Here is a 15,873-nt window from a genome sequence, read left to right as displayed (position 1 = left end):
AGGAGGAGGAAAAGGAATTAATATAAAGTGACTGGGACAGACTCAACCGGGACAAGGGCTTTTGGATAGGACTGCAGGGTAGCCTCTTGCCTACTGACTATAGGCCCTGGCGTTTGAGCGGGCTCTATTTCTTGGGAGGTGTGTGCCTGGGGAATCTTTAGAGTAGGTTTACTTCAGATTCAAGTCCATGTCTCCCGGAAAAACACACAGGCTCTGGAAACTGGAGGACCCGGATACAGAGTTGGGGCCTCTATGCCCAAACCAGCATTAACTGCTTCAACCCCTCCTTGACTCAGAGCAGATGGTAATATAATCAGCTCAAAACAACCTAATGGTGGGGTCTCTTGCTATAATCTGTTTATTAAGGTGATAGGTGTGTATTGTTAAGTGTGTCTCTCCCATTGTGTGCCTCCTAGGTGTAAATAAATGAATTAATTAATAGTTAATTGAGTCACCTATTGTTCCTGTCTGTTGGCTAATCCTCTTGGAGGTTCCTACATGATAGGATTAGTGTTGTGTCAACTTTACCTCATTATCTAACCATTGTGTTAGGGATTTTATGTGATAGACCAACACAAAGTGGCACATAATTGTGAAGTGGAAGGAAAATGATAAATGGTTTTCAATTTCTTTTACAAATATCTGAAAAGTGTGTCGTGCATTTGTATACAGTCAATACTTTATAGAACCACCTATTGTTGCAATTACAGCTGTAGTTTTTTTGGGGTATGTCTTTCTGCCCATTCTTCTTTGCAAAATAGCACAAGCTCTGTCAGATTGGATCGAGAGCGTCTGAACAGCATTTTTCAAGTCTTGCCACAAATTCTCAATTGGATTTAGGTCTGGACTTTGACTGGGCCATTCTAACACATGAAAATGCTTTGATCTAAACCATTCCATTGTAGCTCTGGCTGTATGTTTAGGGTTATTGTCCTTCTGGAATGTGAACCTCCGCCCCATTTTTAAGTCTTTTGCAGACTCTAAGGCCCTGTACACACGATCGGACCAAACCGATGAAAACGGACTGAAGTTCAGTTTCATCTGTCCAAACCGATGGTGTGTGGGCCCCATCGGTCAGTTATCCTTCGGTCCAAAAATTTAGAACTTGCTTTAAAATGTAACCGATGGACGCCTAACCGATAGGTCAAAACCGATTGTTAGTACGCAAAAGCATTGGTTCCAAACCCACGCATGCTCAGAATCAAGTCGACGCATGCTTGGAAGCATTGAACTTCATTTTGCTCTGCACGTCGTTGTATTTTACGTCCCCGCGTTGGACTGGATCAGTTTTTGAACTGATGGTGTGTAGGCACATCAGACCATCAGTCAGCTTCATCGGTTAACCGATGAAACGGACCTTGAGTCCGTTTTCATCAGTTTTGACTGATCGTGTGTACAGGGCCTAACAGGTTTTCTTCGAAGATTACCCTGTATTTGGCTCCATCCATCTCCCTATCAACTATGACCAGCTTACCTATCCCTGCTGAAGAAAAGCATCCCCAAAACACGATGCTGCCACCACCATGTTTCACGGTGGGGATGGTGTGTTCAGCGTGATGTGCAGTGTTAGTTTTCTGCCACACGTAGCATTTTGGTTTTAGGCCAGAAAGTTCCATTTTGGTCTCATCTGACCAGAGCACCTTCTTCCACATGTTTGCTGTGTCCCCAACATGGCTTCTTGCAAATGTACGACTAATAGTTGTCCTGAGGACAGATTCTCCCACCTGAGCTTTGGATCTCTGCAGCTCCTCCAGAGTTACCACGGGCCTCTTGATTGCTTCTCTGATTAATGCTCTCCTTTCAAGGCCTGTCAGTTTAGGTGGACGGTCATGTCTTGGTAGGTTTGCAGTTGTGCCATACTCTTTCCATTTTCAGATGATGGATTGAACAGTGCTCTGTGAGATGTTCAAAGCTTGGGATTTTTTTTTAAAACCTAACCCTGCTTTAAACTTTTTCACAACTTTATCCCTGACGTGTCTGGTGTCTTCCTTGCTGTTTGTTCACTAAGTTTCTCTAACAAACCTCTGAGGGCTTCACAGAACAGCTGTATTTATACTTAGGTCACTTCTGAAGGCAATTGATTTCATTGGATTTTAGTTAGGTGTATCAGAGTAAAAAGGGCTGAATACAAATGCATGCCACACAGTAGTCAACTGTAACTACTACTAGGCCAGCTAAATTAGCCTACCTTATTCATCGTCTTTCATCTTGCTATGATTTTGGCAAATGCCATTAGCACCATCATCATTTTACCTTGCAATCTATTTCAACCTTCAGGTATTCCAGAGGCGATATGATGGCACAGTGAATTTTTTTAGAGACTGGAAGGACTACAAGCGAGGCTTTGGCAATCAGCTGAGTGAATTCTGGCTGGGAAATGATAATATCCATCTGCTGACATCATCTGGTAATTGTTATGTGCACTTTTACATTCTAAACCTCGTCTTTTCTTTTTTCCTGCAATCTAGACACACTCTTGGAAATTAAAAAAAAAGCACTCACATGGCCACATCCATAATTAGTTAGGTATAAAGACAAAAAGGAAAAGGGGTACCAAATGGTAGGTCGGACTTCAAAGGCACAATGGTACAAAAATATTACAATGTTTATTGAAAAAAGCATATGGTACATAATGGGTTTAATTTCCTCTTTTTTCCCACCCTGCAAAGTAAAAGAATAATGGGCTAGTATGCATCACATATTTACAGTACCTACAGGTAAAGCCTTATTTTAGGCTTACCTGTAGGTACAAGTGGTGTAACTAGGTTTACAACCACTTTAATGTGTGCCCATTATTTGTGCCTAGATCTTTTATGAGACAAATGTCTTATGCCGCGTACACACGATCATTTTTCGGCTTGTAAAAAACGTTGTTTTAAAAAAATGTCATTTAAACGATCGTGTGTGGGCTTCACAGCATTTTTCGGGTTCTGAAAAACGACAAAAAAAAATTTGAACATGCTCTATTTTTTCATGACCTTTTAAACAATGTCATTTTTCGGGTTGTAAAAAATGGTCGTGTGTAGGCTTTAACGACGTGAAAAAAACACGCATGCTCAGAAGCAAGTTATGAGACGGGAGCGCTCGTTCTGGTAAAACTACCGTTCGTAACGGAGATAGCACATTCATTTAATCACGCTGTAACAGACAGAAAAGCGCAAATCGTCTTTTACTAACACGAAATCAGCTAAAGCATGCCGTTGTACGTGTTGTACGTCACCGCGCTTTGCTAGAGCATTTTTTTTAACGATCATGCGTGGGCAACGTCATTTTAATGATGAAGTTGGAAAAAACTTTGTTTTTTCTAGAGGCTGAAAAAAGTCGTTTTTTTACAAGCCAAAAAATGATGGTGTGTACGCGGCATCAGGATATGCCCCTATGCCTTTCTCAGGGATTATCTTTTAAAACAAGAAGGCTGTGCCCAGACCAACAATATCAGAGAAGAGAGCTCACTACAAGATTTCTACGGTTAACATTTTTCAACCTACTAAAAAAATTAAAATTTTTGTCACACATGCACATTTTTAGATTTGTTGATAATGTAGTGTAAAAAAACAGTTGCATACTTACGGTATCAATACTGCCAGGGATGGACTGGCCATTGGGACTACAGGGAGTTTCCCGGTGGGCCGATGGCTCAGTGAGCCGGCTTCAGTGACAGCGGACCGCCGCCCCCTCCGCTCCTCTGTCTCTCCCTTCCTGCAGCGCTCACCTCCTCTCCCCTCCTGCAGCGCTCACCTGGGGGGAACAGAGAAGCAGGGGGGACGACAGAGGAGCATGGGGGAGGGGACAGACAGCTGACTCAACAGTTATGGCCTGGGAGTTTCTCACTTCTGCCTAATCTTGTCCCATAAGGGGGGGCACCGAACTGATTCTTTGCCCCGGGTGAAATAATGTGTAGCTTCCCCACTGGTACTGCCAAAAGAGTACCAGTACCAGCCATTCTACTCTAATAAAGTAGCTAGTGAAGGGGGAGAGGCTTGGGTGGCCGGGGGGGTGCGGGAGTTGTCCGGCCGCCATGAGAGAGACCTGTCAAAGTGGGCCAGTCTGGATTAAGTCCAGGGCCAAATTTTTGTCCCAGTCCAGCCCTGAATACTGCAGTTCCAAAACTTTGCAGAAATTTTAGCTAATGGTCTTGATTCCGCTCGAACCCCACCCCCGAATGCTCACCTACTAGGATGTTCTGGGAATTCCAGGACTGAGAGAAAGTCCACACAATCTTCTACCTGTGCATAACCCCGTGTTTGCTATAACTGAACAACAAATATATATTTCCCTGCAGGAACACATGAGTTTCGGGTTGACCTGACTGATTATGAAAATAATTTCAGTTTTGCTGCCTATGCTTCATTTGCCATTTTGGGAGAAGAGGACAATTACCAGCTGAAGATCGGAGCTTTTACTGGAGGCAGTGCAGGTAAATACCATTTCAATTGGAAACCCCCCCAAAAAAAGTAAAAATATAAAATAGTAGGTTGTTCTAAAGCTGGTATTCAAACAATTGAATGCACAAATCCAAAGTTAGAACACAATCAGCTACTCATTTATAATGTCAGCACTGCACATACCGCTGGCTCCACATAGTAAGCCCTACAATTCATACCTTCCTATGGGCTAAACTACTTCCTACTTCAAAATGAACCCGTCAGTTTGTCCGATAAGTGTAAAAAACTGAGGGCCAGATTTACAGAAAAAGTACGCCGGAGTATCTGCAGATACTCCGGCGTACTTTCAAATTTGCCGCGTCGTATCTTAATTTGACATTCTCAAACCAAGATACAACGGCTTCTGGCTTCGATCCGACAGGCGTACGGCTTCGTACGCCTTCGGATCGTAGGTGTAATTCTTCGGCGCCCGCTGGGTGGAGTCCTCGTCGTTTTTCGCGTCGGGTATGCTAATTAGCTGTTTACGGCGATCCACGAAGGTACGCGCGTTCGTCGCATGCTCTTACGTCGTCTCTAGTCGGCTTTTCCCGTCGTAAAGTTACGAGTGCTATTTAGGTGGTGTAACACTAGACCATCCATGTTAAAGTATGGCCGTCGTTCCCGCGTCGAATTTGAATTTATTTATTTTTTGCGCAAGACGTCCGGGAATACGAAAGGACGTAACGCACGTCGCCGTTCAAAAAACACGTCGGGGCGCCGTAATATTGCGCAAAGCACGGCGGAAAAATTTCCTAACGGAGCATGCGCAGAACGTTCGGCGCGGGAACGCTTCTAATTTAAATGGTACACGCCCCATTTGAATTAGGCGGGCTTGCGCCAGACGGATTTACGTTACGCTGCCGCAAGTTTACAGGCAAGTGCTTTGTGAATCAAGCACTTGCGCTAAAAAGTTGCGGCGGTGTAACGTAAATGAGTTACGTTACGCCGGAGCGCAGGTATGTGAATCTGGCCCAGATTCTCTTGATAGTCCACATTCTCTGCTACTTCCTTGCTTCCAGCCACTACATTCACTTACATTAGCCCTGGGTGGAAAACCTTGTGTTAGCTCAGAGTTGGAGCTTACTAGACATGTGCACTGCCGAAAAAATTGTTTGTTTTTGTTTTTTGGGAAATTCAAAAAATTCGGAAATTCAGAATTGGGAATTCATAAATTCGGAAATTTGTAAATTCGGAAAATTGAAAATTCGGAAATTTGAAAATTCGGAAATTTGAACATTTGGATATTCGGAAATTAGAATACAAATCCAAAATAATAACAAACTAACTAATAATAACTGACTATTAAAGTATAGGTATTGGAATTTCATTTTTAAATTTGGCTGTTAGTGAACGTAACTAATACAAAATTTACCTGAAGTTACGAATTATCCGAAATAAAAAATGCTGTATCTAAACAAATGGAACAAAACTAAATAATACATTTTATTTTTTATATATATAATATTATTATTATTGTTGTTATTTATTATTATTAATTTGTTACATTGGATTCATTTACATATGGCATTCGTTATTACAGATAATTCGTAACTTCGGATAAAAATATATACATAAAACTTTTTTTCAGAAATAAAAAAATGATAATTGGCATGTGCGTATATATTCACCCGCTTTTGTTATGAAGCCCATAAAAAGCTCTGGTGCGACCAATTACCTTCAGAAGTCACATAATTGGTGAAATGATGTCCACCTGTGTGCAAGCTAAGTGTCACGTGATCTGTCATTACATTTCCACACCTTTTTGAAAGGCCCCAGAGGCTGCAACACCTAAGCAAGAGGCACCACTAACCATTGACCATTCAGGGCAAAGTAACAAGTTCACTTCTAATGTCAGCTGAGGGGATGAGATAGAAGCTTCTCCTCACTGTGTATGTAAGCTCTAGACATAGGTGCAATATTCGGAAATTCTAAAATTCGGAAATCAGAAAACTCTAAATTTCGAAAATCCGGAAATTCTAAATTTCAGAAATTTAACATTTTGAAAAAACGGAAATGCAAAATTTTGGAAATTCTAAAAAACGGAAATGATAAATTTTGGAAATTCTAAAAAACGGAAATGATAAATTTTGGAAATTCTAAATTTCAGAAATTTTTAATTTTGAAAAAACGCAAATGCAAATGCCTTGTCTGTGTCAATAGACACAGACAAGGCAGCTCAGGAATGAGCCCGCACGAAGACCCACATAGAAAGTGGCTTACTATGGGGGCAGTCACAGAATAGGAGGAGCCAGGAGTGTGGAGGATCGGGGCTGCTCTGCGCAGACCATTGCGCAAAGCTGGTAAGTATAACATATTTTATTATTTTAATAAAAAAAAAAACGGAATCTTTAATGTTACTTTAAGAGCAGGGCTACTATATACCAAGATCTTGCATTTCCATTCACAATGGGAAAAATGTTCTCTAGACTTCTGGTATGAACCACCCTCACAATTGCATTCGAGTTTATATTAAAAAAAAATGAGCTATGAGATGGTCTGCTGGTAATCCCATGACCAACACCAGGCAACCTGAAAAAAATTCGGGCCCTTTCACACTGGGCGGATCAGTAATGATCCGCCTCCGTGTGTCCGTAAGCTCAGCGGGGATCGCTCCGTATATCCCCGCTGAGTCGGCAGCTCCCCTATGGGGGATCGGATGAACATGGACCGTGTGTCTGTGTTCATCCGATCCGATCCGCAGACGGAAAAAAAAATAGGGTTTTCTTCCGTCCGCAAAATCGGATCTTTGCGGAGGCGGGCGATTACGGGTGTCAGCGGATGAACATCCGCTGACACCCGAAATCACATAGGGACCAATGTATGTCCCTTTTACATCCGCAAACAGACGGATGAAAAAGCGGACATACGGACCGCACGTCTGAAAGGGGCCTTCAGCAGAAGGTTGCATTTGGAATAAAGCCAATGAACTGAATTTTTTTTATTTGCAGGTGACTCTCTTGGATACCATAACAATCGTCCCTTTACTACAAAGGACAAGGACAATGATGTACATCCCACCAACTGTGCAGCAGATTTTAAGGGTGCTTGGTGGTATGGAAAATGCCATAACGCCAACCTGAATGGTCTGTATTTGAGGGGAGCACATGAGAGTTATGCAAATGGGATTATGTGGTTATCCGCTAAGGGATATTATTATTCTTATAAAATCACAGAAATGAAGTTCAGACCCGTGTAACCTGCAATATCTGAAGAAAGACTTCTTGTCCAACAAACCATTCTGATGTTTCCTTTTATTGTCCTGGTGTTGTATAGGAGATTTAAATAAAGATTTTGATTGGCTGCTATGGATCAACAATTATTTCTGCAGGAACTTTAATAAATAAGACGGTTTATAAAGTGTCTGCTTTGTTTGTTGGCCCTGCTGAGCCCGATACAGCTCCATTAAAGAAGAAAGTTGTAATTGATAAGCTTGTTTGTTTCAATAATAATAAAAAAAAAAAAACCTGTCAAAACAAAATTCTGTGTATTTCTTTACAGCAGTGTTCTGGCCGAAAATATGACTTTTAAGATAAAAATACCCCTAGAATACTCATGCCTCGTGCAATGAAACAAAGGTATGCTGTAAACTATGCCCAGTTTTTTATTTGTGAAGTTCCTGCACAGCGCACCCATCTCCAGTGTGGGCATCTGAAGCCGCAGTGTCCTTCTTCCTGGATTCCGTGCATGCTGGCTACCCAACATGTACCCGAGATTCTTGTGCATAGGCAGTGCGATGCAAGCGAGTACAGCTTGACATGGCACAGGGCCCGAACCATGAGGGACAGGAAACTTGGGGAGCACCGAGAGGGGACTGAGGTCTACAAGGATACCAGTGAGCAGAGCGGTGGGGGTGCTGTTCCGGTGTCAGGCAGGAATATGACGCAGGCTATGTCAGAGGAGGAGTTCCAGCAGATGCACGTAAAGGGAGCCCCAGGGGGTGCAGCTAGCAGTGTAGCTGACATAATTTTTTGCCTGCAGACTGAAGTTGGAGAATGTAAACAACATCTTTGGTTTGTCATCCCCTTCCTGATATTGCATGTCGTACAGTGCCATGGCATGCCGTACACTGTCATCACATGCCGTGCAGAGCCATGGCATGCCGTACAGAGCCATCACATGCCGTACAGTGTCATCATATGTTGTACAATGCCATTGCATGCCGTACAGTGCCATCACATGCTGTACAGTGCCATTGCATGCCGTACACTGTCATCACATGCCATACAGAGCCATGGTATGCTGTATAGTGTCATTGCATGCCGTACAGACCCATCACATGGTGTACAGTGTCATTGCATGTTGTACAACGCCATGGCATGCTGTACAGTGTCATCACATGCCCTACAGAGTCATGGCATGCCGTACAGTGCCATTGCGTGCCATACAGTGTCATTTCATGCCATACAGTGCCATTTCATGCCATACAGTGTCATTGCATGTTGTTTAATGACACTGTACGGCATGCCAGTAAAAAAATGTGGCCCACCAGTAAAAAATGCTACAGGAGGTTGGCAACCCTGATTCTCAGAGAGATATAAAATATATGAGGGATTCACCTATTGTATTCGTTTTTAATCTTTAACCTGGGCTGGCAAATATACCATAACGCATTAAGGACAGTTTTTCTTATTAAGCTGAGAAAAAGGAAAGAACTTCTTAGCTGAAGAGCGCAAACTGCACAAGTTGCAATTACAATTGTTGTCACTAGGTGGCAACATTTTCACACTAACTATATAAAAGATGAAAGAAAAGATCTGATCATTACTAAAAATGCCTCCTGCCAATTAGATGTATGTCAGATACCCTCATGGTATTGCTATGGTAAATCCTGTTTATTTATTTTTTGTTTTTGTTTGTTTTTTTGCTTTTTATTTACTTGCCTACTGGGCACTTTTATCCCCTTCCTGCCCAGGCAAATTTTCGGCTTTCAGCGCTGTCACACTTTGAATTACAATTGCACGGTCATGCAATACTGTACCCAAATTTATTTATTTTTTATAATTTTTGGAGACAGATGGAGACAGCTTTCTTTTGGTGGTATTAAATCACCACTAGGGTTTTTAATTTTTTCTAAACAAATGAAAAAATATTGAACATATTGGCTGCACTGATAGGCAGCACTGGTAAAGACTAATAGGCGGCATGGATGGGCACTGATAGGCGGCACTAACTGACAGTTGGGGCTGCACTGATAATTAGGGCACTGATGATCAATCTCCTGATCATCAGTGTACATTTCCCCACTCACACTTGCCGGTTATTGGCTTTCCTCTCCTCATACTGTGACAGCGTCTCCCCACAGGGATGTAGTCCCAAGGGAGGGGGCGAGCACGCTGACTAACCCCCAGCCAGAACGGCTCGGATGATGGTGGAAAGCTTAATGGAGAAACAGGAAGTGAGAAATTCAGACAAATAAAAAAAACATTTAGAAGGGAAATCGAATGCACTAGCTTAAAGGAACCTATTTAGAAAATAAAAAACAAACCTTTACAACCCTTTTAATATTGATTGGACCCTGGGCAAACATTTTCTTGCCCCCCCCCCCCCCCTCCATTCTGAGACATACAAAACAATTACAGGTAGACTCAAAATCAGTTTACTGTGGCAGATCATGCAGCAATTGCAATTGGATCCCAGAGTTTACCGCCTATCATTACTGCTCACTGACTGGTTGCTAGAGGTTACAACACAAAATTTCTGCTAACAATTGGTTGCTATAGGTTGCTGCACATCATTACCACTCACTGATTGATGGCAAGAGATTACAGTGTATCACTACTGTTCACTGGTTGGTTGCTACAGGTTACTGCACATAATTTACCACGCACTGAGCAGTGGAGCAATCCCAAATAATTGAGCAAGTAAAGCGGCACATTAATACACATACTACAGGAGAGGGTCAGTGATTGCAGACATACTACCGGAGATGGTCAGAGACTGCAAACAGGATGCAGGAGATGGTCAGAGACTGCAGACATACCACAGGAGGCTGTCAGAGACTGTAGACAAACAGGAGGAGGTGACAGAAAATGCAAACATACTACAAGAGACTGTCAGAGACTGCGGATATACTGCAGGAGACTGTCAGAGACTGTGGATATACTGCAGGAGACTGTCAGAGACTGCAGACAAACAGGAGGAGATGACAGAGAAAGCGGACATACCAAAGGAGACTGACGGAGACTGCAGACATACTGCACAGGAGACTGTTAAAGACTACGGAAATACTACAAAAGGTAAAAGTCAGAGACTGCAGACATGATGCAGGGGATGACCAGAGACTGCAGACATATTACAGGAGACTGTAAGGCCTCGTACACACGGACGGACTGTCCGATGAAAACGGTCCGCCGAACCGTTTTCATCGGACATGTCCGCTGCCGGATTTTGGTCTGATGGTTGTACAAACCAAAATCCCCGCGGACAGGATACGCGGTGACGTGACCCTGGAAGGTCAATGCTTCCACGCATGCGTCGAAGTGAGGGCTTTCGGCCGAGCGGACATGTCCGGTGAGTCTGTACAGACGACCGAACATGTCCGACGGACAGGCTTCCAGCGGACATGTTTCTTAGCATGCTAAGAAACATTTGTCCACTGGAAACCTGTCCAATCCGCCGGAAAATTGTCCAGTCGGACGTACAGACGACCGAACATGTCTGCTGAAACTGGTCGACCTTGATTCATTCTAAAGCTAATCCTGGCAAATCTTGATCTTGTTATTTTTTCTTTATTTTTTATTCTTTATTAAAAAATATTTTTTTACACACTGTTTGGGTAAATGTAAACACAGGAGGAAGTAAACACATGGTCGGGCTCACATTGACTAATCACTGTGATAGCCAATCAGAGGCTATCACAGCAATCAGATGACCTGAAACTGGGGAGTCCTGGGTCCCTATTGTTAGACTCGGTGAGAGCCTGGTCTCAGTGCTGGGAGCGCACTGTGCGCACAAACTCTGCACAGCCCTGGATTGGTGCTGTGACCAAATGACTAAAAAAATGTAATTATAAATATCAAAAAACTGTTTTACAGCTCACAATAAATCTTTATTACGCATTAAATGTGTAGTTTTTGAGCCACTTCAATAGCAGGCACTTTTACTCCCTCCCTACCAAGACAGATAGCGCTTTATTATTTTATTTAACAAAAGGAATCTTCAAAAACTGTGTGTTGTTATCTTTTTGATACCTTTTTGGTGAAGGGGTAGGGAAGGGTGGGATCTGCCCGCAGACCCCACAACCACAGCCCAGGGTTGTGGGGATGAGATCCTTGTCCCATCAACGTGGGGACAAGGTGCAATGTAGAGGGCATGTGATCTGGTATGGTTCAGGAGGGGGGTGCGTGCTTGGATAAGGGTCTGCTATGGCTTTTGGGAGGGACGCCATACTGTTTCCTTTCTTCATTCTAGCACCGTTTTTTTAGAGGGCATGTGATCTGGTATGGTTCAGGAGGGGGGTGCGTGCTTGGATAAGGGTCTGCTATGGCTTTTGGGAGGGACGCCATACTGTTTCCTTTCTTCATTCTAGCACCGTTTTTTTTTTTTTACATTTTTCCATTGCCGGCAATGGTATTGTATTTTTGGCAATTTCAATGTCATTTCATTCATTTTTTTTTTTAGAAATTTAATTTTTACTGCAGCATGTTCTATACATACTACAGATGTGACACTTTTTCATTTATGCTGTTGCACTATAAGCATTAATAAAATCACTGCTCCTGTTAAAACTTTTTTTTAAACATTTTGCATTGATAAACCTGGCCCTCCATACCCTTTCTATGGCCTTCACAATAGGGACTTTTGATTTTTCAAGTTTGGGTCCCATAGACTTTAATAGGGTTCACAGTTCGGGTCAGAACTTTCTCTGTTCGGGAGTTCTGGTGTGAACTGAACAGGGGGTTGTTCGGCCTATCTCTATTAAAGAGGAGCTCCAGGCTCCTTAAAAAAAAAATGAACAGTCAGCAGCTACAAATTTTGTAGCTGCCAACTTTTAAACTTTGGGCACTGAGCTCTTCAGGAATCTAGTGGTGTCCCTAAGGCCGGGTACTCACGACCAAACATGTATGGTGAAAGCGGTCCGTCGGACCGTTTTCACCATACATGTCTGCCAGAGGGCTTCTGTACGATGGTTGTACACACCATCGTACAGAAGTCCGCGCGTAAACAATACGCGGGGCGTGTCCGCGGTGTCGCCGCGTCGATGACGCGGTGTCGCCGCGACAATGACGCAGCGACGTGGGCGGCCCGCCTTTAAAATGCTTCCACGCATGCGTCGAAGTCATTCGACGCATGCGAGGGACGGCGGGCGCCTGGACATGTACGGTAGGTCTGTACTGACGACCGTACATGTCCGAGCGGGCAGAATTCCAGCGGACTGTTTTAAAACAAGTCCAGGAATATTTGTCTGCTGGGAAAAGGCCCGGCGGGCAAATGTTTGCTGGAATTCGGCCCGCTCGCGCCCACACACGACCAAACATGTCTGCTGAAACTGGCCTGCGGACCAGTTTCAGCAGACATGTTTGGTCGTGAGTACGGGGCCTAAGACTTATTATCCCCAGCTAAAGAAACAGGTACTGTAGCTACCTTTCTTCTTATGACAGAAATAAGAGGCCTTTTTTTCAAGAGGAATGGGAGAAAGGAGAGAGAAAATCGTTTCCAACAAACAGGTTGCAGAAATTGAATCCACTCACGGAAGAGGATGCAGCGTCTCTATCTAACCCACCAATGATGCATGTGGCAGTTACTAGACTGGCCAAGAATGTGACACTTCCAATGGAAGACTCCTCCTCCTTTTGGGATGTCTTGGAGAGACGCATTGACTCGGACTTGAGAAAGCCCTACCTCACGGCAGGTGGTGCCTGTAAGCCCACTGTGGCTTTAACGTCAGTAGCAAGTGCTATGCGAGTGTGGGCGCAGAACCTGGAATAAGCAATCAATAATCAGTTGCCAAAATAAAAAATCATCAAAGCTCTTTGATGAGATAATGCTCTCGGCAGACTTTGTGGGAGAGGCAGCCATAGACATCATTTGATGGTCTTCCAGAGCCATGCTTAGCACAGTAACAGCCAAAAGAGTTATGTGGCTAAAACCCTGGGTGGCCAACCCATCCTCAAAGCAGAACTACTACAAGCTGCCTTTTGATGGGAAGGCACTGCTTGGCCAAAAGCTGGAAACTGCCATCTCCAGGGTTACAGGAGGTAACTCTGGCCTTTTACCCCAAGATCAGAGGTCCAGACGCCTGAGGGGGCAACCCAACCGGGGGGGGGGGGCGTCAAAGAGGTACCGGGACTCTGGATTCCAGAAGAGGTTAGAAGGGTACACAATCAACCTTTCTTAGATCACAGAAAGCTAATTTACCTGCGGCTTCCTCAGGTACCCAGAAGCCCTTTTGACATCACGCCCGCCCGGGGGGGGGGGGGGGGGGGCGGCGAGAGCCAGGTTGTTCAAGTTTGCCCAGGTCTGGCAAAATCACTGCCAAGATCAGTGGGTGCAGTCCACAGTAGCGCAAGGTCATTATTGGCAGTTCTAAAGGCAGCCTCCAAAATACTCCTTCACCCCCCACCAAGACAACCCAGTCGCTTCCGAAATTAGCTGCTCTTCAGGAGTACATTAACATCTTGCTGCTTCAAGGGGAAATCATACCAGTTCCGGACTGTTAAAGGTTTACAGACTTTTTCTCGCCACTCTTCCTGGTCAAGAAAAAAAACAGGAGGCTTCAGACCAGTGATCGACCTCAAGAAGCTGAACCAATTTATTCGAGTAGAGCAATTCAAGATGGAGTGTCTTCATACTATAATCCAGATAATTCAACCAAAAGACTGGATGATTTCGGTGGACTTACAGGATGTCCTGATTCCTCAGTCTTTCCAACAGTTCCTAAGATTCACAGTGGGGGACAGCCATTACCAATTTGACTGACTTCCCTTCGGCCTATCCACTTCTCCTCGAACCTTTACCAAGGTTCTGATTGTAGACTTGGCTCCTCTGGGGGAGAAAGGGCTCAGAGTCCATCATTGTTTGGCCAACTTCATTCTCCTGGCCCAAGACCAAGACCTTTTGCGGACGCAGAAGGAGCTCCTGCTGTCCACCCTATGGTCATTTGGCTGGATAGCCAACTATCAAAAAAGCCAGCTTGAACCTACACAGAATATGGTCTATCTAGGGGCCCAGTTCAATACCCAGGCGGCCACAGTTTTTTTGCCTCATCAGAAACTCCCCAAAATCAGGGAAAAGTTCCAACAGGCATTGGCTGCGCCAATGACATCAGCATCCCAGTGCATGAGTCTTCTCAGGATGATGGCTTCATGTATACCAATGATCCCCTGGGCTCACTGGAGACTCCTGATACAGTGGAAAAGGATTAGTCTAGCCTAACCCATTACGATCACCAGATGGATGCGTCAGAGTCTCTTGTGGTGGACGAGACAAGAAACACTAGTGCAGCATCGTCCATTAGGGCCGCAGCCATGGATCACTGTTACCACAGATGCCAGAGTATCAGGGTGGGGCGCCACCTGCAAAGAATGCAAAATCCAGGGCAGATAGGAATTTCCCACTCAGGGCCTCGTTTCCAATATTTTGGAACTTCGAGCAGCATTCATGGCGTTGGACACCTTGCTGCCTCACATACAGGGTCACCCAGTCCTGCTCTGTCTGGACAACACGGCAGCAGTGTCCTATATACAGCGACGGGGTGGGACACACAGCCAATCCCTCTTGAGAGAGGTTGAACCGATCATGACATTGGCACAGCAATATCTCTCATTTCCTCTCATGCTATGGACGCCTTGACCCATCCTTGGGTTGCACAGCTGGCCTATGTCTTCCCTCCAATTTCTGTAATTCTGAAATTCCTAAAGAGATTGTTGGTAGAGAATCTGATAGTCATTGCAATACTACCCTACTGGCCATGTTTTTCTCTGGCAATGGATCTCAGTGTGTGCCCACCGATCACTCTGCCGGTGACTCCTCATCTCCTGTCACAAGGAGATATCCTACATCCACAACCATAACGACTCGCCTTAGCAGCCTGGAGATTGAAAAGCAGGGATTGCAAGAGTTAGGATGTTCTCCAGAGGTTATTAGGACCATCTCAGCTTTTACCCAAAAGAAGAGGGCAACAAACCTGGAACGCTTAATGAGAACGATACTTAGACTACTCCCTCCCAAGAGAAATAGGTTCCCTCAATGGGATCTTGTGCTCCCATGAAAGACTGTTCACTATGGGTTATCACTTTAAAAACAGCATTCCCAATAGCCATAACTTCAGGGGGAAGGGTGTCGGAACTCCAAGCATTGGGAGAAGCCGAACCTTATACCATATTTTTCCCAGACAGGGTTGAACAAAGACCATTGAATCACTTTTCCCCAAAATTGGTATCAATATTTCACCTCTCCAATGAATGTGTGCTTCCAGCCTTCCCAACTGAAGCAGATGCTGGCCTGCATG

The 15,873-nt window shown here is 44.3% G+C and overlaps 1 protein-coding gene across 2 annotated transcripts in view; it reads left to right on the top strand.

Annotated features, from left to right (window-relative positions):
* LOC120945175 (ficolin-1-like) overlaps positions 1 to 7,849 on the top strand; it is a 32,794-nt gene extending 24,945 nt beyond the window's left edge. For both annotated transcript variants that reach the window (XM_040359098.1, XM_040359097.1), the window contains 3 exons: positions 2,278 to 2,407; positions 4,283 to 4,417; positions 7,373 to 7,849. In XM_040359098.1, coding sequence (XP_040215032.1) covers positions 2,278 to 2,407; positions 4,283 to 4,417; positions 7,373 to 7,620 — 513 coding nt within the window. In that variant the 3' untranslated portion in view covers positions 7,621 to 7,849. The remainder of the gene's footprint in view (positions 1 to 2,277; positions 2,408 to 4,282; positions 4,418 to 7,372) is intronic.
* The last annotated feature ends 8,024 nt before the right edge of the window (positions 7,850 to 15,873 follow it).

This window comes from Rana temporaria, chromosome 7 (genome assembly GCF_905171775.1).
Source record: "Rana temporaria chromosome 7, aRanTem1.1, whole genome shotgun sequence".
Classification (NCBI taxonomy): domain Eukaryota; kingdom Metazoa; phylum Chordata; class Amphibia; order Anura; family Ranidae; genus Rana; species Rana temporaria.
The sequence above is the reverse complement of the archived record's forward strand: the minus strand, read 5'-3'. Positions and strand labels throughout refer to the sequence as shown.